Source organism: Lithobates pipiens, unplaced genomic scaffold (assembly GCF_037356315.1).
Source record: "Lithobates pipiens isolate NorthernLeopardFrog02 unplaced genomic scaffold, aLitPip1_a1.2 Scaffold_8, whole genome shotgun sequence".
Classification (NCBI taxonomy): Eukaryota; Metazoa; Chordata; class Amphibia; order Anura; family Ranidae; genus Lithobates; species Lithobates pipiens.
Window position 1 is genome coordinate 305,180,568 of NW_027507903.1, and position 25,203 is coordinate 305,205,770.

Consider the following 25,203-nt stretch of genomic DNA (forward strand, 5'->3'; position numbering starts at 1 on the left):
CGTGCTGTGATTGGCCAACGCATGCTTTGGCCAATCATCATACAGCAATGCACTGCGATCACGCAGTGCATTATGGGGCATTCCATAGTCCATAGTGTTTGCTGTTCTGGGAATGGGGGAACACCCGATGTTAGGGTTGACCTTATGTTTGACCCAAACATTGAGCTCATCATTATTCCCTATATGGATGCAGTAAGTTTGTACACAAATTTATTCGATTTACTGGTGTGACAAGTTTAATTTACCTGGGTTTTTTATCCTTTCCTCATCCCTTATCAAACCCAAGTTACACATCTGCTTAGTTGACATAGGCTTGTCTTTCTTTCTTTATCCCTGGCCTGTGTATAACTCCACTATCAGCCCATAGCCTCTGCCTTTGCTTGTGTACGATTTGCAATAAATAATTTTTCTGTCATATATCTCCCTATTATTTTTATAATTTTCTACCTTAAAACTTTGTCTATTTCTAAAAAATAAATACAAAAGAAATACTTTTTAATGAGAATGTATTTTATTATATAGAAAGTGAACTAAGTACATAATCAAATGTCAATAGTTACAGAATAATAGATATATGCCAGCATACAGCAAAATAAAGATCACTACCAATGAGTCTTGTTTTTTTTTAAACAACCTCCAATTTTAGACATCCCTAAAAAAAAATCAAAAAAACATTTTCTTTAAATGTACTTATGCTGTACAATAAACAAAAATCACATTTCTGTTTTTTTTTTCATGTGTTACCATTATATATGTTTCCCAGTCAAGTTAAATAAATAAAAAAAAATATCAGGTATAGTTAGTGGTAGTCACAATAACCTGGACTAGTTTAGAATGGTTGAAGCTATTTCACAACACATCCAAGCAGCTTTCTAAGTTCAAACATGTCAGTGTCAGTAATATACGCATTTCATTATATTATTACTATTATTAATACTATTCATGACTTGCATATAGTAGTAGCAAAAAAATTATTATATACAATTTTAAATAATCTTCATTCATCTTCACATGATAAATATTGTTTAGTGACATATTATTAAAGATAAACTGTTGGCACTTACAAAATGAATTTGTTTCCTTAAAGGACGCCAAGAATTTTGCCTTTGCCCCCAACACCAAGCTGACTTGTTAAGCCTGTGACGATTTCCAGATCCAGCCCTTTCTAAAGAGGAGGCAGTATTGTTTAATTAGAATCCATTTTGAATTGGTTTAATTATAACATAAGAATCATTAACTAATAACTAATCTCAACTGATATTTAAATCATGAATATACAAAACAGGTAGTAGGCTGAATTACCCATTGGTTACACAGCAACAAAGTGCCAGGCTGCCAAAGTTTCTGTTACATCAGAGGGGGGCAGGGTCACACACAGGTCATTGGGGAAGCCAGGCTTTCCCCTTGCATCAGAGGGGGTCAGGTGACGGATGGCCCTGCCCTCCTCATATAAGAAATGTCAGGCTGCCGGGATCCCCGCAGTGTCTCCGCCAGTGGAGGGAGAGATCACCCGTCGCTGGATCAGATCAGCCATCGCTGGACCCCAGAGAGATGATCATCCGTCGCTGGATAGCAAGAGTGGATTACCAGCACTGGAATCTTTTTTCAATTTTTTTTATTTTTAATAAAGGACTTTTTCAACGGTGTGTGTGTCTTTTTTAACATTCTTATACACTTTCTTTGTAAAATGGTAGGGGTAATGTTGTACCCCCTTACCATTTCAAAGAGGGGGGCGGGATCTGGGGGGCCCCTTGTTAAAGGGGGCTTCCAGATCCTGATAAGCTCCCCACCCACAAACCCCCACAACCACCGGCCAGGATTGTGGGGATGAGGCCCTAGTCCTCATCAACATGGGGACAAGATGCTTTGAGGGGTCACAGACCCCCAAAGCATCCTCCCAATGTTGAGGGCATGTGGCCTGGTACGGTTCAGTTGGGTGGGCGCTCTCTCTCCTCCCCCCCTCTTTTCCTGCCACCTGCTAGTTTGCCTGCTCAGATAAAGGGTCTGGTATGGATTTTTAGGGGGAACCCCACGTCATTTTTTTTTTTAATTTGACGGGAATTTGGGGGAACCGCACGCTTTTTTTTATCAATGACTTTCAATGACTGTTCTCTGTATTACGGGGAGCCGACAATTCATTATAGCCGCGAGTGATTTTAAATGACTTTTTTTCCTGCAGAAATGACGCTTTGTGCAGGGACAGTTCTAAGCACGGGAAACATGCGCCACTTCACAGGCATACTATAGACACCCCCCAGGTACGAAATTTAAAGGAATATTACACTTTTATTGTTTCACTTTAAGCATGATCAAAATCAATGCTCCAGAAAAAACGTCTGTTTTTAAAACTTTTTTTTGCATTGATACATGTCCCCTGTGGCAGGACCCGGGTCCCCAAACACTTTTTAGGACAATAACATGCATATTAGCCTTTAAAATTAGCACTTTTGATTTTGACCGTTCCAGTCCCATAGACTTTAATAGGGTTCTAGAGTTCACACAAAGTTTAGGTCTGTTCGCAGGTTCTGGTGCAAACCGAACCGGGGGGTGTTTGGCTCATCCTTAGTCCCTAACCTGTGTGCCTATTGCTATTTACGAAATATATATATGTCTAATAATTTTTCTCACATCATTAAAAATAAATAAATAACTTACAAGGGCTTCACTCAGCTTTATGAGAACGTCACCCTAGAGGGAAATAATTATAAATTAAAATGTAGCCACGCACAAATATATTTCTATAAGCACACAACAGGATTACAGTTTACACAGTCATCCAAAGGTGAAATCATTCAACACTCAAAACAACTAGAGTCAGTAGAGTAAGCAAATTTAGGTAAAAAAGGTGATGCTGTGTTCAACTTGAATACCGATCATGTGTTATGGAAGTTTTTAAAAAAGTTTCTCACTTGCTTATGATATATTATGCAAAGCAAACTTAGCTTCATCTTTTTTTCATTAACATTTACTTTGCTGGGTGAAAAGCCTCTGCTTTCGTCAGTCAAACCCAGTGTTTCTGTATATATTTTTTCAATGACTTGACTAACAGAATCAAAATGAGCTAATAAAAACTCTCTGGGGTTATTTCACCAAAAAGAGCAGAAAATGTTTATTTTGCAAAGTAAATATTTACTTAGTTGAGTGTATTTGTATGAAAACTTACTTATGTAAAAAAGGTATTTCAAAAAAATCGTAATCAATAAAAATAATACTTTTGTGTGCCCATGGATTGAAGTTAAGACATGCCCACAATAGTCAGTAAGCTAATAAAACATTTACTTTGCAAATTAAATTATTTCTATTGTTTAGTTATCTACTTGGTTACTACCGTATGCCTTTAAACAGCTAAGTGCTGGATGCTAATTTCTGCAGCATCATTTATAAATGGCACAGCAAAAAAAATAAAAAATCAGGTAGCCAGTACGCCAATTTATGACTGTGAGCTGAGCTATCACAGATGTAAGCATTGTAGTGTTTTCATCTGTGTTCCCTACATTTTCCTCTCACAACTGAGGATAGGGAGGAAAGGGGAACTAATAAATTAGTCACTTATTAGTTCCTGATCACTGTACAGATCAAGGCAGCAGCAGATGCAAGTAACATTTTTTTTTACCTCCATACAGTGCATCTGATGTCCATACCGTGTCTCCCTGTATATGAACCCTATACCTCCCTTATCCTCACATCTGCACATGAACTCCATCTTCTCTATCCTCCCACTGCATGTGATGTGTACATTACCCCTTTACCACCTCCTCTATGCATGACCTGAATGCACTATATTTAGTGCACCATTACCAACTTAATACCACCATACCATCTAAAAATTGTGGCAAAACAAAGAGACCACCTTGGGGTACTTACTTTCTAAAAAGGAGTAATTTTGAAGTGTTCAAATTATCCTAACTTTTTTATTTTACAAGAAAGTAAGGGAAACTTCTTGTTTTAAATGTTAGTCTTTTTACATATATAGTTAAAAAAAACTACCAAAAGAAATCTCTGACCAAAAAAAAAAAAATTATATCTATCTATCTATATATATATATATATATATATATATATATATATATATATATATTTATATATATATATATTTATTTATTTGGGTATGGTGTACACCCGTGCATCCTGGTGCGCTGCCCATCAATTTCAATAGCACCCCAAACACGCCGCGATCTTCCCACGATTCATCGGGTGACAATCAGAACAGAGTTGTGGGATGCCTGTCGCCCAAAAGAAGTGCATGAGCTTCTTTTGTGCAAATGGCATTAGGCGTTTGTATTTGCACGTTTTTACCACGATTATCGCCCCCCGTATGCCAAGATGTGAATGGAGCTTAAGATATATGATGAGATAACACTTTCTACAATATGGTAACATGGAAACCTGTCTCCCAAAAGAAGTACATGAGCCTCTTTTGGGAAAATGGTGTCCGGCGTTTGTATTTGCGCTTTTTACCGCGATTATCACCCCCATATGCCAAGATGTGAACAGAACCTAAGATATATGATTAAATAACATTTTCTACAACATGGCAAAACATAACACTATCAATCCACTGGTTTATTTACAGAATACATGCTAAAAAATTTAGATTGTATAATAAAATGTATCTTACTGCCAGTTGGCATAGGAACTCAAACAGCTTTTCGGTTAATTTAAGGTCCTCCTATAAAATTCATAAAAAAATAAAACACATTGGTTTATCACAATACAAGTACAGATTACTAAAACAGATTGCAAGAATTTGCCATACTTAACATTTGGTTACCTTTGGAAAAGGTATAAGAAGCAATATTCATATACAGTATATATAGTCAACACAAGAAGCATGCAAAAATATAAAATGATGATTATGAATTAGTTCTACATGGACCCTACTAAAAACGATTAATAAAATTGAATGGCAGGGGGCATGGCCTGCTACAGAGATGGATAGCAGCTTGATCTGAGAGTTCCTGCTGCCACAGTGATCCCGCGGCATATAGAGACCCTCCGGGACACAGATTCATCCGCTTCTCCAGGTGATCCAGTCCCAGGACATCCGGGGAAGATGACCAGGAAAAGAAAGGAGCAACGGAAGCCGCAGAGATTGACAGACTTTTTTATTAAAAGGCAGCATGGAGGTAGGCAAGATGGCGGTGGCCTGGCATCTACACCAGTGGCCCGAGTCCAAACTAACACAAATTCAGGGGCATCCTCACATAATAGTGGCTCCCCAGACAGTGCCAAGTCCTACCCTCCCTTCCCAGCATACCGCAGCCCGGACAGAGCAAAATTCAGGCTTGATTGAGCTGGATGCAGCCTGGCACCTATCCCTATCAAGGATTCAGAGGATGACACAAGGGAGCTGCCTAATTCTATCGAATCATTCCCAACCACACATCAACCAGTGATAGACACTGTTCTCAAAGACATGCTTCTTCCCCTCAGAAGCTCCTTACAGGCATATATGCACAAATTTAACACCATATTCATGCTGTAGAATCCAGAGTGGAGCATATAGAACACAATATGGGAGAATATGCTTCCACCATTAATGACCTGGTGGATTACACGGAGGAGAAAGAGGGGGATACTGAGTGGATGATGGCTAAAATGCAAGACATGCAAAGCAGGTCGATCCAGAATGAATAAAAACACAAAAAAGAAAGGGATGGGATTATAAAGTAACACCAGACTAAATTAATATGTGCCTGGAGGCCTTGTATTAACCATAAGGGCAACCTATATTTTGTAGGGAGAAGACACGTCAAAAGGCTGTCTTTTTTTATGTAAAAGAGTATACTTGGAGACTAAGAGAGAGAAGCAGTTAGTGATGATTAGAGATGTAAAGCAGGGAGAAAGTCCAGAAAGAAGAATCTGAAGGGAAGGGAGAAAAATTAAAAAATAAGGTGGGGGACTGAAACTAACTGAAAGAATACCTGGTGGGATTGGCCCATGATACTCCTGTTAAGAGGAGGAATGGTTCCCTAGCTACTTACTTGATGTGGTGGAGCCACTGACAGGAGTGAACATGAAGCATCTTGTTTACCACCTCTTTGCAGAGGATAGATCGAATGCTGCAGTCTATGAGCTGCAGTCATCCCAAAGTGTTCCTTAAAACCAGATAAGCCAACCATTTGAATGCCTACAGATTCATTTTTACACAAATTCTTACACTATGCCAGTGCACAGTGTTCTCATTTGCGGTATGGTCATCTAATTGCTTAGCTCTATAATGGAAGTGTTATGAAAAACCTTAGGTTTTCAAAATGGCCCTTTGTGTATCACATCTTAAAAATAAAGAAATAGATGCCCTTGATTAAATATTCCTGATAGATTTTACACTTTTGCAATGCTTACCAATTGCAAATTGAAATGGTTTATTGGGGATTTTCCCCAAAGGAAGCTAAGCCTACCTACAAAGTTCATAAAACAACACAGGTGAGGACCACCACACTGTAAAAGTTCTGGGAACCCACTTGATGGATTTTTTCTTAGGAGTTTAGGCTTCCTCATCGGCATGGATTGACATGATAGGCTACATTTATAGTGAAGTAATATGGAGACCATGTAACTGTATTGAGGTATTTGGTTCAATACAAAATTAAATTCAATGTTCAATGAAAAATGTAAGAAATTATTTTTCAATAAACTGTAGCAATTGCTTCACTCTGTTGAGCAGCTTTACATAGCATTATAATTATTTTGATACTTGGAACTTACCGCACAGCTTAGAACTTGCTTAACAATTTTATGACACACTTCTCCAAGTTTGTCACCAACGTTTTCCTATCAAAGATATAAATGTTAGTATATTTCATGGTATGTACAGTGTATGTCTACTCATTATATGATGAGAAGTTAATAGTATTGAAAATAGAGGTGCCTAGAGACATAAGAGATTGTTTGCCTGGTCTGATGGTTTATGATAAGATCGGGGACCATTTGACCCTTCTTGACATGTCCCATTAAAGATAGCATACTTAGAGGACAAAACAATCACCATATTTTCTCTCACATTAACCACTTAAGGACCGCCGTATTGCCATTATACGTCATCAGAATGGCACAGGCAGGCACAAGCACGTAGATGTACGTGCCTGCCTTCCAGCGGGTGGGGGTCCGATTGGACCCCCTCCCGTTGGATACGGTGGTCCGTTTCCCTCCAGCAGCGATCCGTGATGAGGGGATGGCCGTTGGTTTCTGGCCACCCCCTCTGGATCGCTCCTGGCCAATGACGAACTTCCTCCCACTGTGTATTGTTTACACAGGAAGAAGGAAGTGATGTCATTCTCCTCGGGGCGGTCTTTTTGACCGGACTACGAGGAGAAGACTAATAGTAAGTGTGCACCAACACTACACTGACATGTAGGTACACACAGGCACACAAACCCCCCCGATCGCCCCCCGACCCCCCCCCCCCCGCCCCCCTCCTCCCCCAGTCACAGTGTCACTGATTGCAGCGATCATTTCTTTACTGATCACTGTATTCAGTGTCAGTTGTGACAGTAAAAACTGTCAGGGCAGTTAGTGTTAGGTCCAGGGTAGCCCCCTATCACCCCCCAATAAAGATTTAACCCCCTGATTGCCCCTAGAGTTAACCCTTTCACCCCCTTTTGCCAGTGTCACTAAGCGATCATTTTGCTGATCGCTGCATCAGTGTCGCTAGTGTCGCTAGGTAGCTAGTTATTTTTTTAGGTTCACCGCCAGGTTTTTATAGCGCTAGGTACCCCGATATACTACCCAATAATGGTTTTAACCCCCTGATTGCCGCTAGTTAACCCTTTCACCCCCTTTTGTCAGTGTCACTAAGCGATCATTTTTCTGATCGCTGCATTAGTGTCGCTACGGTCGCTAGGTAGCTAGTTATTTTTTTAGGTTCACCGCCAGGTTTTTTATAGCGCTAGGTACCCCGACATACTACCCAATAATGGTTTTAACCCCCTGATTGCCGCTAGTTAACCCTTTCACCCCCTTTTGCCAGTGTCACTAAGCGATAATTTTTCTGATCACTGCATTAGTGTCGCTAGTGTCGCTAGGTAGCTAGTTATTTTTTTAGGTTCACCGCCAGGTTTTTATAGCGCTAGGTACCCCGATATACTACCCAATAATGGTTTTAACCCCCTGATTGCCGCTAGTTAACCCTTTCACCCCCTTTTGCCAGTGTCACTAAGCGATCATTTTTCTGATCGCTGCATTAGTGTCGCTAGTGTCGCTAGGTAGCTAGTTATTTTTTTAGGTTCACCGCCAGGTTTTTATAGCGCTAGGTACCCCGATATACTACCCAATAATGGTTTTAACCCCCTGATTGCCGCTAGTTAACCCTTTCACCCCCTTTTGCCAGTATCACTAGGCGATCGTTTTTCTGATCGCTGCATTAGTGTCGCTAGTGTCGTTAGGTAGCTAGTTATTTTTTTAGGTTCACCGCCAGGTTTTTATAGCGTTAGGTACCCCCATATACCAGCCGATAATGGTTTTAACCCCCTGATTCCCCCTAGTTAACCCTTTCACCAGCGATCACTGTATACGTGTCACTGGTGACTCTGGTTAGCCAGTTAGTTATTTAGGTTCCCCGTCAGGTTTTTATATAGCGCCAGGGACCCCCATATACTACCTAATAAAAATTTGAACCCCCTGATTGCCCCTAGTTAACCCTTTCACCACTGATCACCGTATAAGTGTTACGGGTGACTCTGGTTAGTTTGTTTTTTATAGCATCAGGGCACCCACCATTTATTACATAATAAAGGTTTAACCCCCTGATCACCCGGCGGGTGATATCAATTAGGTTTTAGGGTCAGGGTCTGCGTCACCCCAGGCAGCGCTAGGTTAGTGCCAGTACCGCTAACACCCACACGCAAAGTATAAACCTCCCGTAGTGGTATAGAATCTGAACAGATCAATATCTGATCTGATCAGATCTATACTAGCGTCCCCAGCAGTTTAGGGTTCCAAAAAAAACGCATTGTTAGCGGGATCAGCCCAGATACCTGCTAGCACCTGCGTTTTGCCCCTCCGCCCAGCCCACCCAAGTGCAGTATTGATCGATCACTGTCACTTACAAAACACTAAACACATAACTGCAGCGATCGCAGAGTCAGGCCTGATCCCTGCCATCGCTAACAGTTTTTTTGGTAGCATTTTATATTTAAATCCGGAAGGCAGTGCTTGGTTTTCGGGGTCCCGTACGTGGCTAGGCTCCCAAAAAGTCCCCCACATGTGGTATCCCCGTACTCGGGAGAAGCAGCAGAATTTATTTTGGGGTGTAATTTGACTTCTGCCTATAGCATGTGTGAGCAATATATCATTTAGTGACAACTTTGTGCAAAAAAAAAAAAGTTTGTAATATTCCCGCAACTTGTGGCAAAATATAAAATATTCCATGGACTCAACATGCCTCTCAGTAAATAGCTTGGGGTGTCTACTTTCCAAAATGGGGTAATTTTGGGGGGTTTTGTGCTATTTTGGCATTTTATGGCCTTCGAAACTGTGATAGGTAGTGAGGAGTGTGAAATCAAAAATTTGCACCCTTAGAAATCCTGAAGGTGGTGATTGGTTTTCGGGGTGCCGTGCGCGACTGGACTCCCAAAAAGTCCCACACATGTGGTATCCCCATACTCGGGAGAAGTAGCGAAATATATTTTGGGGTGCAATTCCACATATAACCATGGCATGTGTGAGCAATATATCATTTAGTGACAACCTTTTGTAAAACAAATTTTTATTTTTTTTTGTCATTATTCAATCCCTTGGGACAAAAAAAAAATATTCAATGGTCTCAACATGGCCCTCAGCAAATAGCTTGGGGTGTCTACTTTCCAAGGGGGTCATTTGGGGGGGTTTTGTGCCATCTTGGCATTTTATGGCCTTCAAAACTGTGATAGGTAGTGATAGGTAGTGAGGAGTAAAATAAAAAATGTATGCCCTTAGAAATCCTGAAGGCGGTGCTTGGATTTCGGGGTCCCGTACGCGGTTAGGCTCCCAAAAAGTCCCACACATGTGGTATCCCTGTACTCAGGAGAAGCAGCAGAATGTATTTTGGGGTGTCATTTCACATATGCCCATAGCATGTGTGAGCAATATATCATTTAGTGACAACTTTGTGCAAAAAAAAAAAAGTTTGTAATATTCCCGCAACTTGTGGCAAAATATAAAATATTCCATGGACTCAACATGCCTCTCAGTAAATAGCTTGGGGTGTCTACTTTCCAAAATGGGGTCATTTTGGGGGGTTTTGTGCTATTTTGGCATTTTATGGCCTTCGAAACTGTGATAGGTAGTGAGGGGTGAAATCAAAAATTTGCACCCTTAGAAATCCTAAAGGTGGTGATTGGTTTTCAGGGTGCCCTGTGCTCGACTAGACTCCCAAAAAGTCCCACACATGTGGTATCCTCGTACTCGGGAGAAGTAGCAGAATATATTTTGGGGTGCAATTCCACATATAACTATGGCATGTGTGAGCAATATATCATTTAGTGACAACTTTTTGTAAAATATTTTTTATTTTTTTTTGTCATTATTCAATCCCTTAGGACAAAAAAAATAAATATTCAATGGGCTCAACATACCCATCAGCAATTTCCTTGGGGTGTCTACTTTCCAAAATGGGGTCATTTGGGGGGGGTTTGTACTGCCCTGCCATTTTAGCACCTCAAGAAATGAGATAGGCAGTCATAAATTAAAAGCTGTGCAAATTCCAGAAAATGTACTCTAGTTTGTAGACGCTATAACTTTTGCGCAAACCAAAAAATATACGCTTATTGACATTTTTTTTACTAAAGACATGTGGCTGAATACATTTTGCCCTCAATGTATGACAAAAATTTAGTTTATTCGATTTTTCTTATAACAAAAAGAAGAAAATATCTTTTTTTTTCAAAATTTTCGCTCTTTTTCCATTTATATCGCAAAAAATAAAAATCGCAGAGGCAATCAAATACCATCAAAAGAAAGCTCTATTTGTGGGAAGAAAAGGACGCAAATTTCGTTTAGGTGCAATATTGCATGACCGCGCAATTACCAGTTAAAGCAGTGCAGTGCGAAATTGGAAAAAGACCTCTGGTCCTTAAGGTGTTTATTGGTCCGGGGCTGAAGTGGTTAAGCCACGCCTTAAGTGTTTGCTCCACTTTACACAATGACCAATTGTTTAAAACACCATTTGAGGTTGTGCGTGCATGGCTGGCTGACATCTAAAATCTGCACATAAGTATTTTTTCAGTACTTTCTGCTGTGCCTTTTTTTAGGCCTTTTTGTAGAGAAGAATGTGATTTTCACTCTGTGATTGGCCTAGCCATGTCACATGAGTGTATTGGCAGCATAAGAAATTATATACAACAGTCAAGTGTATTGTGAAATGATATGATCATCTCCATCAAAATCTGTTTTACCAAGACGTCTTCTATGTTCAGAAGCTGATCCACACCACATCCAGCATCTTTCTGTTAAGATATGATAAAATACCATATTAAAGAGGAAGTAAACTGCAGTGTTATTTATTTATTTTTTCTGACCTGCAAAGTAAAGGCATAATATGAAACTTACCTGCAAAAGAAGCCCTTCACCTATGCGTTGTTACCGCTGGAGGATGCATCCATCTTCACCCGTCTTCCTTCCTGGTGCGCAGACTCGTCATCCTTCCGGGTGAGCTGTGTGACTAGCCCAAGCTGCCTAACGTCACTCCTAGCATGTGCACAGGAGCTGCCGGTCATGGCATAGGGCTCTGAAGGAACGGCATGGGTGGCTGTTCCTTCAGATCGTGTGCGTAGATGATGTAATTGGCTACATATACAGTAAATATCTCCTAAATGGTGCATATTTAGGAGATATTTAGAGTAGCTATAGATGAGCCTGATTATAGGCTTACATATAGGTACAATTAATCTATGTGAGTTAACAACCACTTTGCTGCAACAATCAGCAATTAAAAGGAGTAATTGTGAAAAATTGTCCTGCATTAAGCCATGTATCCAATAGTTATTATTTATTTATTTAATTACCTATTGTGGAAAAGCAACAGATGAGATTGTATTTATTGTTTCTGGTTTCAACTTTATTTACCCTACTTTTCTTAAAACCTAACCCTTCTACTAAAAAATCCCCATAATCTGTTGATGTAATTATTCTGTTAGCAAATACTAAGCTATACTTAGGGCTACAGGCAGCTCTCCTGTGCAGGGCCCGGAACCCATCAGTTCAACAGGGGGCCCAGGCACCTTACAAGCAGAATGGCTGGCTGTATTGCTTTATTGCTAAATTCAATTCCCCTGTGACTAGTGATGGACGAACGTTTCGCCCGGCGGTCGTTTCGCGGCGAATTTCCGACATTCGCGGTCCGCACGTTCGAACGCCTTTTTCCGTCGTTCGCCGCGGCGGACTTACGTGTTTAATGTATACAAGAACTTTAACCTTTGGTGACACGTTTATCATGTGATACAGGACAGCCAATTGAGACATGACAGCACATGGACACTTGGACATTCCCCCTAACCTATAAATACACCCGATCCGGTGGCCATTTTACATTCTTTCTTCTGTTACGATAGGGACAGGTTCCTGTGTGGAGTAGGGAGAGATAAACCACTAGCTATTTGGTACACAAAAGTTCTTTTCAGGACTGGTATAGGTGTTAGGTGTTGATAGGTTTGCTGTGCTGCTGATTCTTGCAGCAGCCTGAGTGTCTTTTGTTAGTTTAGAGAAAGGGAAAGGACGGTGTATGCTACAGGGACAGCCAGATTAGTCTTTCATCATCATCATCATCATCATTAGCTGTTACTATCAAGGTCCACAAAAGAGCTGTTCCAGTAACCACTAATCGTTCTCTTTTTTTGCCAATTTGTATAGGGACAGGAAGGAAGCAGTGTTGTCAGGCAGTGAGGGTAATTTTAAAGACTTGCTGTTATTATTAGTTCCACAAAGGTTCTTTTCAGGACTGGTATCAGTGGTACAGTAATAGGCTTGTACATGTATAATATTCTTTCTTCCAAATATAGAAAGGATATTATACTTGACTGCTGCCCTTCTGCTGCAGTCTGCTAAACATTCACAACTCACTTGTTCCACAAAAGTTCTTATAAGGACTGGTAACTTGGTATAGGGTGCTACGGTACATAGGCTTGAGTGCGGTACAGTCTGCTGTTCTGTAAGGACCGCTATCGGTCCACAATAGATAGGGTTGACGTGCACCACTGCTGACCGCTGCCCTATACTGCAGCAGTCCTTCAGCGGTATAGGGACTGACGTACAGTCTGCTAATCACTAACACACAACCTGCTTGTTCCACAAAAGTTCTTATAAGGACTGGTAACTTGGTATAGGGTGCTACGGTACATAGGCTTGAGTGCGGTACAGTCTGCTGTTCTGTAAGGACCGCTATCGGTCCACAATAGATAGGGTTGACGTGCACCACTGCTGACCGCTGCCCTATACTGCAGCAGTCCTTCAGCGGTATAGGGACTGACGTACAGTCTGCTAAACACTAATACACAACCTGCTTGGTCCACAAAAGTTCTTATAAGGACTGGTAACTTGGTATAGGGTGCTACGGTACATAGGCTTGAGTGCGGTACAGTCTGCTGTTCTGTAAGGACCGCTATCGGTCCACAATAGATAGGGTTGACGTGCACCACTGCTGACTGCTGCCCTATACTGCAGCAGTCCTTCATCGGTATAGGGACTAAGAGTTTTGTCACAGGGTCATTTAAAAAATGACAGGCAGAGGAAGAGGCAGGCCCTTCCGCAGGGGTGGTAGGGGTAGGGCAGGAGCAACAGGCTTGAGCCAAAGTGGGAAGTTGCAGAAGGTGCGTTCAATTACTTTAAAGGATGCACCAGACTTGGTTGAGTGGCTCGCTCAGCCTTACTCTTCTGCACCCTCCTCATCCTCTCGATCTGCACCCTCTTCTTCACTCTCTGCTATGTGCACCCCCAAAGACACTACCACCAACAACACGACCACCACCACCACCACCACATACCTTCCGCTTGAGTCACTGGAATTATTTTCCGATCCATATCAAGAGGACATTTCTGATGCGCAGCCACTCTTGGTATTGGATCAGGAAGAGGAGGTAGCAACAAGCGCTACTCAGCAGTCTGACGACAGTACCCAGATCAGCCCAAGGAGGAGGTTGGTCCCCGGTGTTGCTGCCTACTCCGAGATCTCTACTTATAGCGGTGGGGAAGGTGACGTTGATGATGACGTGTCTAGTGATGTCACGTGGGTGCCCACAAGAGAGGAAGAGGAGGGGAGTTCAGAGGGAGATATGGACCAGCAGATAGGGAGGAGAAGCAGGAATAACTTACATTGCACAGGAGGGACAAAGCAGACTGCAAATGTATCAGGAGCGAGTCATCGACCATGTACGGTCACATCTGGCGCTCCCAGGACACCGGCACATGGCTCCGCAGTGTGGGCTTTTTTTAACGTGTCCGCTGCTGACAATAGCGTTGCCATCTGCAATCTTTGCAGTCAACGCGTTAGTCGCGGTAAGCCCAATACTCACCTAGGGACGACCGCCTTAAGAAGGCACATGAGCAGCCATCACCGAGCCCAGTGGGAGCAACGGAACACACAAAGCCACACTGCAGGCTCTCACCGTCCAGCCTCGTCTTCTACTTCTCCTTCTCCTCTCTCCTCACAATTGTCCTCCACTCCACCTTCCATCACGCCAAGCTCACATTTTTCTGCAAAAAGGCAGGCTTCCGTGGGCCTAATGTTTGAGCGTAAAAAAATGATGACGCCGGATAACCCTCTTGCCCAACGGTTGGCGGCTGGCTTGTCAGAACTCATAGCCCGCCAACTACTGCCATATAAACTGGTGGACTCGGAGGCCTTTCGCAAATTTGTGGCCATTGGAACACCACAATGGAAGGTCCCAGGAAGGAAGTATTTCTCAGAGAAGGGCATCCCAGAGCTATATGGCCATGTTCAGCGGCAAGTGAATGTATCTCTGGCACACAGTGTCGGTGCCAAGATACATCTGACCACAGACACGTGGTCTAGCAAACACGGGCAGGGAAGGTATATCAGTTTTACTGCCCACTGGGTGAACCTTCTGACGGCCGTCAAGCATGTAACCCGTGGCACCCGTGTAGATTTGGTTTTACCGCCACGGATTGCATGCAGGCCTGACTCTTCTTCTCCTCCTCCTACTCCATCCTCCTCCCTCTCCTCCTCAGCTGCCTCCTCCTTTTCCGCTGCTAGCGTCTCTTCCGCTGCACCGCCCAAGCTCCCCAGAACCTATTCCACATGCCAGGTGAGACGTTGCCATGCCGTGCTGCGTCTGTTGTGCCTGGAAGCAAAGAGCCACACTGGCCCGGCACTCCTTTCAGCTTTGCGTTCACAGGCAGATGAGTGGCTAACACCGCTCAATTTGACAGTTGGTAAAGTGGTGTGTGACAACGGTGCCAATCTGCTTAGCGCATTGAAACAGGGCAAAATCACGCACGTGCCGTGCATGGCACACGTCTTAAACTTGGTCGTGCAGCGATTCCTTGTCAAATACCCTGGGGTCCAGGACATCTTGCGGCAGGCAAGGAAAATCTCGGCCCATTTCAGAAGATCTTACACGGCCATGGCTCGCCTTGCTGACATTCAGCGGCGACACCATCTGCCGGTCAGACGTCTTATTTGCGATTGCCCGACGCGATGGAACTCAACCTTCTATATGCTTGATAGGCTGCTCCAGCAGAAACGTGCAGTTAACGTCTACCTGTATGAACTCTGCGAAAGAAACGGTTCTGGGGAGCTGGGTTTTTTTTCACCGCGCCAGTGGCTGCTCATGCGCGACACATGCAGACTTCTGCGGCCATTTGAGGAGATCACCAAACTGGTCAGTCGCAGCCATGGCGCCATCAGTGACATGGTACCTTATGCCTTCTTTCTGGAGCGTGCATTGCGTCGTGTCATTGATCAGGCTGTGGAGGAGCAGGAGCGGGAAGATGAGGAAGTCGCAATGCTGGATGAATTCCCAGGGGGGGCTACTCTATCTGAGACAAGTCAACAACAGGAGTCTGATGAGGAGTCAGAGGAGGATGGTGCCGGGGCGGATGAGCAGGAGCAAGAAGAGCATGCTTTAAACCTTTCTGGGATCCCTGTTGTGCGAGGATGGGGAGAGGAGAATGAAGAGGACGACATTATCCTGGATGATGAGCAGGAGCCAGGCCACCACACCGCTTCCACTTTAGTGCAAATGGGGGCCTTCATGCTCCAGTGTTTTAATAGGGACCCCCGTATAAAAAGCATGAGGGTCAAGGACCAGTACTGGGTGGCAACGTACTTAGACCCCCGGTACAAACACAAAATGGCGGAAATGTTACCGCCGTCGCAGAGGGCTGTCAGAATGCAGCACTTCCAGGCCTTGCTTCGAGAAATGCTGCATTCTGCTTTTGCGTGCGCTGGCAGAGGAGCAATTCCCACTCCCAGAGAAGGATTTGCGGGTACCAATCCAACAGCGCCTGCAAGAAGAGGCCGGTTTGAAGATGTGTTGGTGACTTCGGATATGAGGTCATTCTTTCAGCCGACCCATCGACAGGTGTCATCCGGATCCAGCATCAGGGAACGCCTAGACCGTCAGGTGTCCGACTACATTGGGTTAACGGCCGATGTGGACGCTCTGAGGAGTGATGAACCCCTAGACTACTGGGTGGGCAGGCTTGACCTCTGGCCAGAGCTTGCCCAATTTGCAATCGAACTGTTGGCTTGCCCCTCATCCAGTGTCCTGTCCGAAAGGACGTTCAGTGCAGCAGGGGGGATTGTGACCGATAAGCGTACTCGCCTAGCTCACGACAGTGTTAACTACCTCACATTTCTAAAAATGAATGAGGCATGGATCTCGGAGGAATTCAACACATGTGACCAGTAGACCATGTATATGTCTATAAACTATTTTTTTAATCAAGCACACAGACCTTCTTAATTCATTTGGCTCACTTCCTTGACCCAAAAAAGCACACCGTACTATATGCCCCTACCCTCCTCTTTGAAGAGGTTGAGCGGTGTCATATTTCTACTGGGGCTGCTTATGATATCCCTGTGCTGTGCTGACTTCCTCCTGGGGGTTCTTATTATGAAGGGATCACACTATCCCTGTGCTGTGCTGACTTCCTCCTGGGGGTTCTTATTATGAGGGGATCACACCATCCCTGTGCTGTGCTGACTTCCTCCTGGGGCTGCTTACGGTGCTGCTGTCAGTGCTGTATGTCACGGTGCTGCTGTCAGCGCTGTATGTCACGGTGCTGCTGTCAGCGCTGTATGTCACGGTGCTGCTGTCAGCGCTGTATGTCACGGTGCTGCTGTCAGCGCTGTATGTCACGGTGCTGCTGTCAGCGCTGTATGTCACGGTGCTGCTGTCAGCGCTGTATGTCACGGTGCTGCTGTCAGCGCTGTATGTCACGGTGCTGCTGTCAGCGCTGTATGTCACGGTGCTGCTGTCAGCGCTGTATGTCACGGTGCTGCTGTCAGTGCTCTGTATTACGGTGCTGCTGTCAGATGCCTCTATCACGGTGCATGTGTCATTCCGGTATGTCACGCTGCTGGTGATCATCTCCTGCACCCTCTTCTTTGCCTACCCTGGTCCCTGACCTTCCCTCTCCTCCATTGCCTTCATTAGCTCCATAGTCCTGAATTGTTAGAACAATTTCCCAAATAAAATAAAAATGCTTGTAGTTATCGATCCCAAATTCACCTCATACATGTATTATGTCATTGTCCAGATGGTGGGACTACGTTTTACCCCCTAATAATTACCACGTGGCCGCAAATTCGACATGAAGGTTTGCAAAGTTCGCCTCCCATTGAAGTCAATGGGGCCCGCGGCGAACGTTCGGTTTCGCGAACGTTTGGGTCCGTTCGCATTTCGCTTTCGCGAAACGTCCCGTCGGAAGTTCGTCCATCACTACCTGTGACTCCCCTTGCAGCATAGCCAGCTTCTCCTCCTCTCCCTCACATAGGTACTCTGGCCATGTGAATGAGGAGTCAGTCCATGTGACTGGAGTTGCCTATTACTCTATGGAGACGCAGCAACTGTAAATGCAGGAATAACTCAGTGGCCCTGAATGCACAATGTCTGTGTTCAGGGCCGTACACTTGCACCCAGACACCTGTCAAATTATGACCTGTGGCTGTGTTCATACAACTGCTGCATCCCCATAGCATAACATAGGCTTTCACAAAGCTACAGGCAGCTCCAGCCACATAAACAAACCACTAGTTAAAACTGTACAGGCCACAGTGCCCATGTGACCAAGCCCCAAGATCTCATTCACATAGATCTTGATTTATTAAGTACAGTCTTATCACTTTACATGAATTATGTATGTTATGCTGTGTTTGTGTCCACTAATAATGATTTTAGTAAATTTTTTGTGAAAATATTGTTTTGATTCTATTTGGTGGTGATGGAGTGGTTTGGTAGCCTGAACAGGGCCCTGTGATTTCTAACAGCAGCCCTGGCTATATTGCTTTAAAAGGAAGCTATCTGAGTGAAATATATAAACTGCCATTGCTGCCTTCTTGCTGATAATACTTTTTTCCCAGCACAGTTATCTTAAAAAATTAATCAAAAAAAGTTTTAAGGGAGGAAATAACAGAAGCATCTTACCAGAAGTTGGTGGAATGCAGTGAGGAACTTGCGATATAACTCTGCATTGTTCGTTTTCTGTTACAGAATGACAATTCTTACATAACCGTTTTTAGAGCAAACACATGTTATAAAAAAATGCACAGCATTGAGCAAAGACAAATGTAATATCCCTCTTCTGATTGATTGATTGATATAAATAGATATGTATTTGTAATTATGTAGCATGATGGCTGGGTTTAAGCTAGCCAAGTCAGTTGTATCACTTCTCTCTGCTCTACTTAAAATATTGGATGATGGAAGTCAGCAAAGCTTCACCCCATTCAGTAATCTAAGTTAAAATTCCTTTGAAAAGTAAACAGCCTATTTGTCTTTTGTAAAATAAACCCACAGAGTATCTGTCTTACTGTATCTGCATTTGGAATTTTGTCCCTCCAGTCCTGTGATTTACTCAGCCCTGCTACACATACTGCCTTTAAGCAACATAGCTTTGTCACTTTCCTTCCACCGGCTTGTGATTGGACTTTAAAAACAGTAACAGTCTGATGGGGTATGTCTGTGCTGTCACCTTCTGTCAGCACATATGGGTGTAGGGCAATCATTGACTTCCTGGACTGTCTCTCCCAATCCCCACAGGGGGATTACTTGAGTAACGTTTAGATATTTACACTAGTTGCATTTAAAATACCTTTAATAATTTTTAATAAATAACTGCATTCATTGGTGTATTTATATACCTGACCAAGAATGTGGGCACAGATAGGTTGTTTTAAAGCCAATCAAGCCAATCAAGGGGCTTTAAAATCAGCCAAAAGCCAATCACCAACCAATCATTAATAACTGCTAGGGCAAGTGCATACAAATGTATCTGATTTGTTAGGAATCACTAATTGTCCTTATTTGTAAATGGAGTCAACAGTTACTTCCCAAACTCTTTGCCTTTTGATAATACCAAATCACTTTTTCCTACTTACGATTACATCAGCTATTTTTTTTTTCTGTCTATCTTAGCAAATCATTATTATTATTATTATTATTGATATTTTTAAAAATGGCAGTTTCATGTTAATAAACAAATGAAATACATATATTTTGTAGGTTTTCATAAACAAAGGAAAATACTAAATATTTGTAGTATCCTAGTGATATTCTTATTGCAGCTTTTAGTTTATTAGCACAACTGCAAAACTTTGCTTCAAGATATAATTGCCTAAAATAAAGTAAGGGGTTACATTGTAGATGCTTTTTTTTTTTTTTGCAATGTGTTTGAGTTATTCATTCCATCATTTAGGCCCCTTTCACACTAACGTCCCGTTCAGGCCCGCCTGTCAGTTTTTCAGGCGGTCCTGAACGGGTGCTCCATAGTGCTCTATGGAGCGTCGGATGTCAGCGGTGACATGTCCGCTGACATCCGACCCGCTCCGATCCGAAAAAGTGTGACGGAGGAAAAAGCTATTTTTCCATCCGTCTGCGGATCGGATCGGGTGACGACGGGCACTGCGGTCCGTCGTCATCCGATCTCCCATAGGGGAGAGTGGCGCTGTGACAGATCCGTCCCTGCGCAGTGTGCAGAGACGGACCGGTCATCTCCCTGCTCAGCGGGGATCGGCGGAGTGATCCCCGCTGAGCAAACGGATATCCACGGGGCGGATCAGAACTGATCCGCCCCGTGTGAAAGGACCCTTAGGGTTCCCCTTTTGAAGTTTGGGAAAGCGCTTCTTATATTGTGCAGCAACAGCCATGATTGAGAAGTACATAAAATAGCAAAGATGACAAAATTGAGTCAGGCTTGTGCACATTTAAATGGGTATAATAAGATGATTTTTGAAAACAAAAACTGGAAAGTGCAAAATCTGGTGCAGCTCTGCATAGAAACCAATCAGTTTCCATTTTTTTTTTTGTCAATCTTGATTGAACAAGCTGAAGTTCGAAGCTGATTGGCTATCGTGCACACCTGCACCAGATTTTTCACTGTCCAGTTTTAGTAAATCATCCCCTGTGTGTGGCCTGCAAAGCAGTAAAGATTCACTGGCAAGAAATCAATATACACATATGGAGGGGGAAAAGAGTTCTGTAGTCCAGCAGTCAGTCCCTGACATATACTTTATCCAGGATGAGCACATTAAAAAGAAAGTACAGTATATGCCTTTCGCTAGTTCTAAGCTCCTCACTGAAGATCAGGTTTAAGATAACTTGAAGCAGTTATATGTTTCCTTAATCCTAATGATACTGATAACTTGTATTATTATTATTATTGCTAATATTATTATTCAATATGCAGTGTATTTTGAAATTATATTTCTTAATGGTCAGTGTACCGTAACAGAAAAAAAAAAAACCTTACCTCAGCTTGCGAAAACCAGCACAACATTTCCTGGAGTCTGATAAGAGTGTCGGGGAGAGAACTCTGTAAATATATAAAATGATTTATTTTAATGCATTTTGCTGAATGGCATGATAGAAGTTATATAACAATACTGACACTTTGATCTATATTCTGCCAAATTAAAAAACTGTTTTCAATGAGGTTTCACATCACTGAAACGCATGCACTAGTTTCATTCGATTTCACCTGAATGGAAGATGATATACGTGTAATACACTTCAGCCAAAAATAACAAGACAAAATCAATAACCCATTAAAATAAAAAAATAAAAATAAAAAACACCTTTTGTTGTGTTATTCACCTTCAATCCAGAAATGTCCCCATAGAACTTTTTTGCCACTAGATGTCCCCAGTCTGATGGCCAGCATCACTTAACATTGTGCATTGGACAGTAAATGGAGAAGCAGCACAGTGTTAAACTCATCTGTTTGTTGCTTAATCTTTCTATCAGCATGCTTCTTGTTAAAGAGGAGGTCCAGCCCCCCCCCCCCCCCATGTACAAATTAAAAGTCAGCAGCTACAAATACTGCAGCTGCTGACTTTTTATATATGCCATTCCTGGTAAGGGAATCCGGCAGTGAAGCCTTTCGACTTCACTCCCTACAGCCCATTCCCTACTGCTTTCTAATTGGTCCGATGGGCTGGGTCTTCATCTTTTTCTGATCCTCTACAGTGGTGGGTGGTCCCCAGTGATGCAGAGAACAGCACTATGTGATGATGTTACCACCAATCTCTGCATCATTATACATGAGTTCAGGGCACCTTGGTAGGTGATTCATGATGCTCTGCTCTCACAGGTTACCTTCAGTCTTTCAGGCTAAATACCTGGGTGTCATTTAGTCCACAAGACTGAGATGTCCTGTGGGGGGCTGCAACAGATAAGGAGGTAAATATTGCAGCTAGAGCTGATTTTTTTTTTTAACTCTGGTTGGGTAACTGTTTAAAAGGTGCGTAAAGTTGGACTTTAAGCAGATGCATACTGAAAGTTGAACTGAGACAGGAAGTCAGTCAACAAGTGATTATTTTTCTCATAAAGATTTATTGATTGTGAATTTAATAGAACTATTGATATTTAACTGTAGCTATTAACACAGATATCTTTGGGTGTTATCTTAATTTTGCCATTATCAAACAGCCAACCAACCAAGCCATTTCTCATACGATCTTAATCTGACATACCTTTAATAATCTTACTATGCAGTCAGGTGAAACGGGACTGGGAGCAGGGTGAGTATGTTTTCCATGAGTTTTAGAAGCAGCAGGGATGTCTGCAAAACAAATAGATAATGACAAGGATAAGGGTGATGTCATTTTCATTATTATTATTATTATAATTATTACTGCTATTTCACATTTCTATTTTGTGCTATTGTTAATTTAGAGCTCAATTAAATCCTCCTAATAAATTATGTAAATAACAAGTGTGCAAGCCTCACTGTTCTTTTTGTTTGTAAAGCTGATACAGCTGTCTTAAAACTGTCTCTCACCCATAGTTTTCATAGAAGAACTTATACAGTCTGTGAGACTTTCTGCAGCAGTCTTCCATGTCCCCTGTGAGTTTGAGCTAAAGTTGTGCAATTAGCAAAGCTCACACTTCCTGCTGATTGGAGATATCTAACTGTTTCACAGGGGGTGTGTTGGACCTCTGCAGAGAGACATCTGCTCTTGCACAGTCCTGCTCTGCAGACCACTGATGGGGGATAGACTGTTTATGAGAGCTGGAGGTGCTTTGTAAACAAAAGCTTTAAGCACTTGCATTTCTTAGGTACCCTTATTTTGTTGACATAATTAAACAGGAAGGTTCAACTGGGCTTTATGGTAAATGATAAGCAAAAGCAATTTATTATTACTGCATGCTTCTGTAGATTTATTAGTCTTGAATGCAGTATGCCAAGGAAAATATTTTCCCCTATTAGTAATCTATATTTTCAAATAAATCTGCATTGGAAAACATTAATTCATAAAAAACACTCAGTTTTCCATTAATTGTGAAGCACAATCCCTCATAGATACTATTCAAAGCACTTAGCTTTTAAATAATTGTAAAGTACAACCCCCAAAAGATTTGCAAGGTTAACAAATGATTGTTTATCATGTATATTATTAGTACTGTTTACTTAACATCAACAGGCTAGATGGGCATTGTTGTAATGCAATCTTCTCTGGCCCCTGGGTTAGATATACCATTTGTGAAGACTGAGCAACTGTACAAAGGTTTCTGAAACTTAGGGCCTCATCTATGAGATTTGGATCTGGTGCCTCCTCTTGCCTAGAAAGGTGAGGCATGGAAATCATTCTTCATATTCTCCAACTGTGTTCCTGGTTTGCAATGACCAAATGTTGTAGCATAGCAAACACATTCATTACTGTCTAATGGGCACTGAGATATGCAGGAGACTTCTCCCATTTCCCCTTGTTCTAGAAGGAGTGTTCATTCTTCAACCCTAGTAGAATATTATGAGAGGGTTCTTGGTAGCAAAGGCTACTTTTCATATTCTATCTATCTATCTATCTATTCACAATACATAAGAGTTTGTATATGGACAGTGTTTGAATGTGGGGCACCCTGGTGGCTTTGTCCACCACTGTGTTGAACGGTTTGATAATGTCATATCAATGTGTAATCAAGCAACATCTGACCAGGGCCTTTCTCTTGCATTGAAATGCAAGTAAAGACTCTTACATCAAATGTTGTCCTTGAGAATGAGTTATTTATGTCCCCCAGCTGCCTTTTAGTATTGACACAATGGATATAATGCAGAAACACATTTAAAGAGGATCTAAACCATAGAAGCTGTTATCAAAAAAGTAAATCGAGAACAAAGAACTTGTCACTAGCATTTCCTGTAGGCTTCTACAGTTTTAGGTGTCAATACATGAATTGAAGTTTACAAGAATGTGACAGACATATCCAACAACTAGTTTAATGAAAATTATGTTACTTGCAGTAAATCATAACACATGCAAAGACATCTCTGATCTTCACTCTATGTCAGTGATTTCTACAACCTTTAACTGGAATGGGGATAGATGCATCAAAATGTATGCATAATAATGAATTAAACACGTTTTTATATTTTCAATAAAAGATATGCCTCACAAATAGTAGAGCATTGAATTTTCAGAGTTTACTAATGAATTATTTAGATTGAATAAACCAACCAATCTAGAATAATATTTTTACACAAATGAGAAATGTCAAATAATACTGTTATGAAGATCATCATAAAAACATATGAGATCTGACAATCTAATAATTTAAAACTAGAACATAATTGTTAAAAGTTAAAATCAGCACAGATTAAATTAAAATAAAATATTTTAGTTGAATAACTAAGACCGCTTATGCAATACATTCATTTCTAAAATCTGATTTTGCCACGTGGGTAACATCAAGTTAAACATAATTATTAAAAGTTATTCTTAAGAGAAATATTTTAGATTAAGTTTGGCTTACCAAAGCAACAGCTTAGCGCAACCAATAGAAAGACAACTGCTGCTTTCATGATGACAATTGGTTTGTGAGTTCTTGAGGAACACTTAGAGATTGCCACAAGATCTGATGAGCCAATGCTAAATTAGATGGTATTTATATTGTAGGAAGATGCTTATATCATCAGGTGACCTTTCACATGACATTTTGTCAGTACTTAAGGTTTCCAAGCCACAGCAAAGATTATTCTTAAATTACAATTTACCAAATGTTATGGAATCAATATTAATTTTGGCTTACCAAAGCAACAGCTTAAAATAACCCATAAAAAGCTAATTGCGGTTTTATGACAGTGGCTTTGTGGGTTCTTAATGTATACCTAGAGATTGCCAATTTTGCATTCATGTTGGTTTACCAAAGCAACATCTTAGAGTAACTAATAGAATGACAACTGCTGTTTTCATGGTGACAGTGGGTATTGGGGTTCTTGACGAATATGTAGGGATTGCCTTAGATTTCATGAACCAATATTAATATAAATGATATTTTTTTGTTATTATTATTATTATAATATTAGGAAGAAGTAGTTATATCATCAGGTGACATTCCACATAACATTTTGTCAGCAGTGCACTTCTGAAAAGTTTCCAAGCCACTCCACTTAGCGATGCCAGATTATCCTTACATTACTATTTGCCAAATGTTATGGAATAAATTGTGTTTATAGATCTGCAAATAACAAGCAATATAAATACATTATTTGTGATATTTACCATTCTACTTATTACATATGATCACATAATGTGGTGCTTTTTTAAACTAA

At 41.7% G+C, this 25,203-nt stretch overlaps 1 protein-coding gene across 1 annotated transcript; it reads right to left on the reverse strand.

Annotated features, from left to right (window-relative positions):
- Positions 1–489: 489 nt before the first annotated feature.
- LOC143963095 (uncharacterized) lies at positions 490–24,554 on the reverse strand. The gene is made up of 10 exons (XM_077472659.1): positions 24,405–24,554; positions 22,127–22,215; positions 20,905–20,967; positions 18,582–18,638; positions 11,373–11,423; positions 6,709–6,774; positions 4,619–4,669; positions 2,656–2,688; positions 1,065–1,165; positions 490–652 (listed from the first exon to the last, which is right to left on the reverse strand). Exons 1-9 carry the CDS (start codon positions 24,451–24,453, stop codon positions 1,082–1,084), a joined length of 543 nt encoding a protein of 180 aa, XP_077328785.1. The 5' UTR covers positions 24,454–24,554; the 3' UTR covers positions 490–652; positions 1,065–1,081.
- Between the last annotated feature and the right edge of the window lie 649 nt (positions 24,555–25,203).

Excerpts from the sequence above, each read along its gene's own strand:
- LOC143963095 (XM_077472659.1), bottom strand. The coding sequence starts at position 24,453 with ATGAAAGCAGCAGTTGTCTTTCTATTGGTTGCGCTAAGCTGTTGCTTT. Across the intron at positions 20,968-22,126 it reads GCATAGTAAGATTATTAAAG|AGTTCTCTCCCCGACACTCT; the intron begins GTATGTCAGATT and ends ATATATTTACAG. Across the intron at positions 18,639-20,904 it reads GCTGGTTTTCGCAAGCTGAG|AAAACGAACAATGCAGAGTT; the intron begins GTAAGGTTTTTT and ends ATTCTGTAACAG.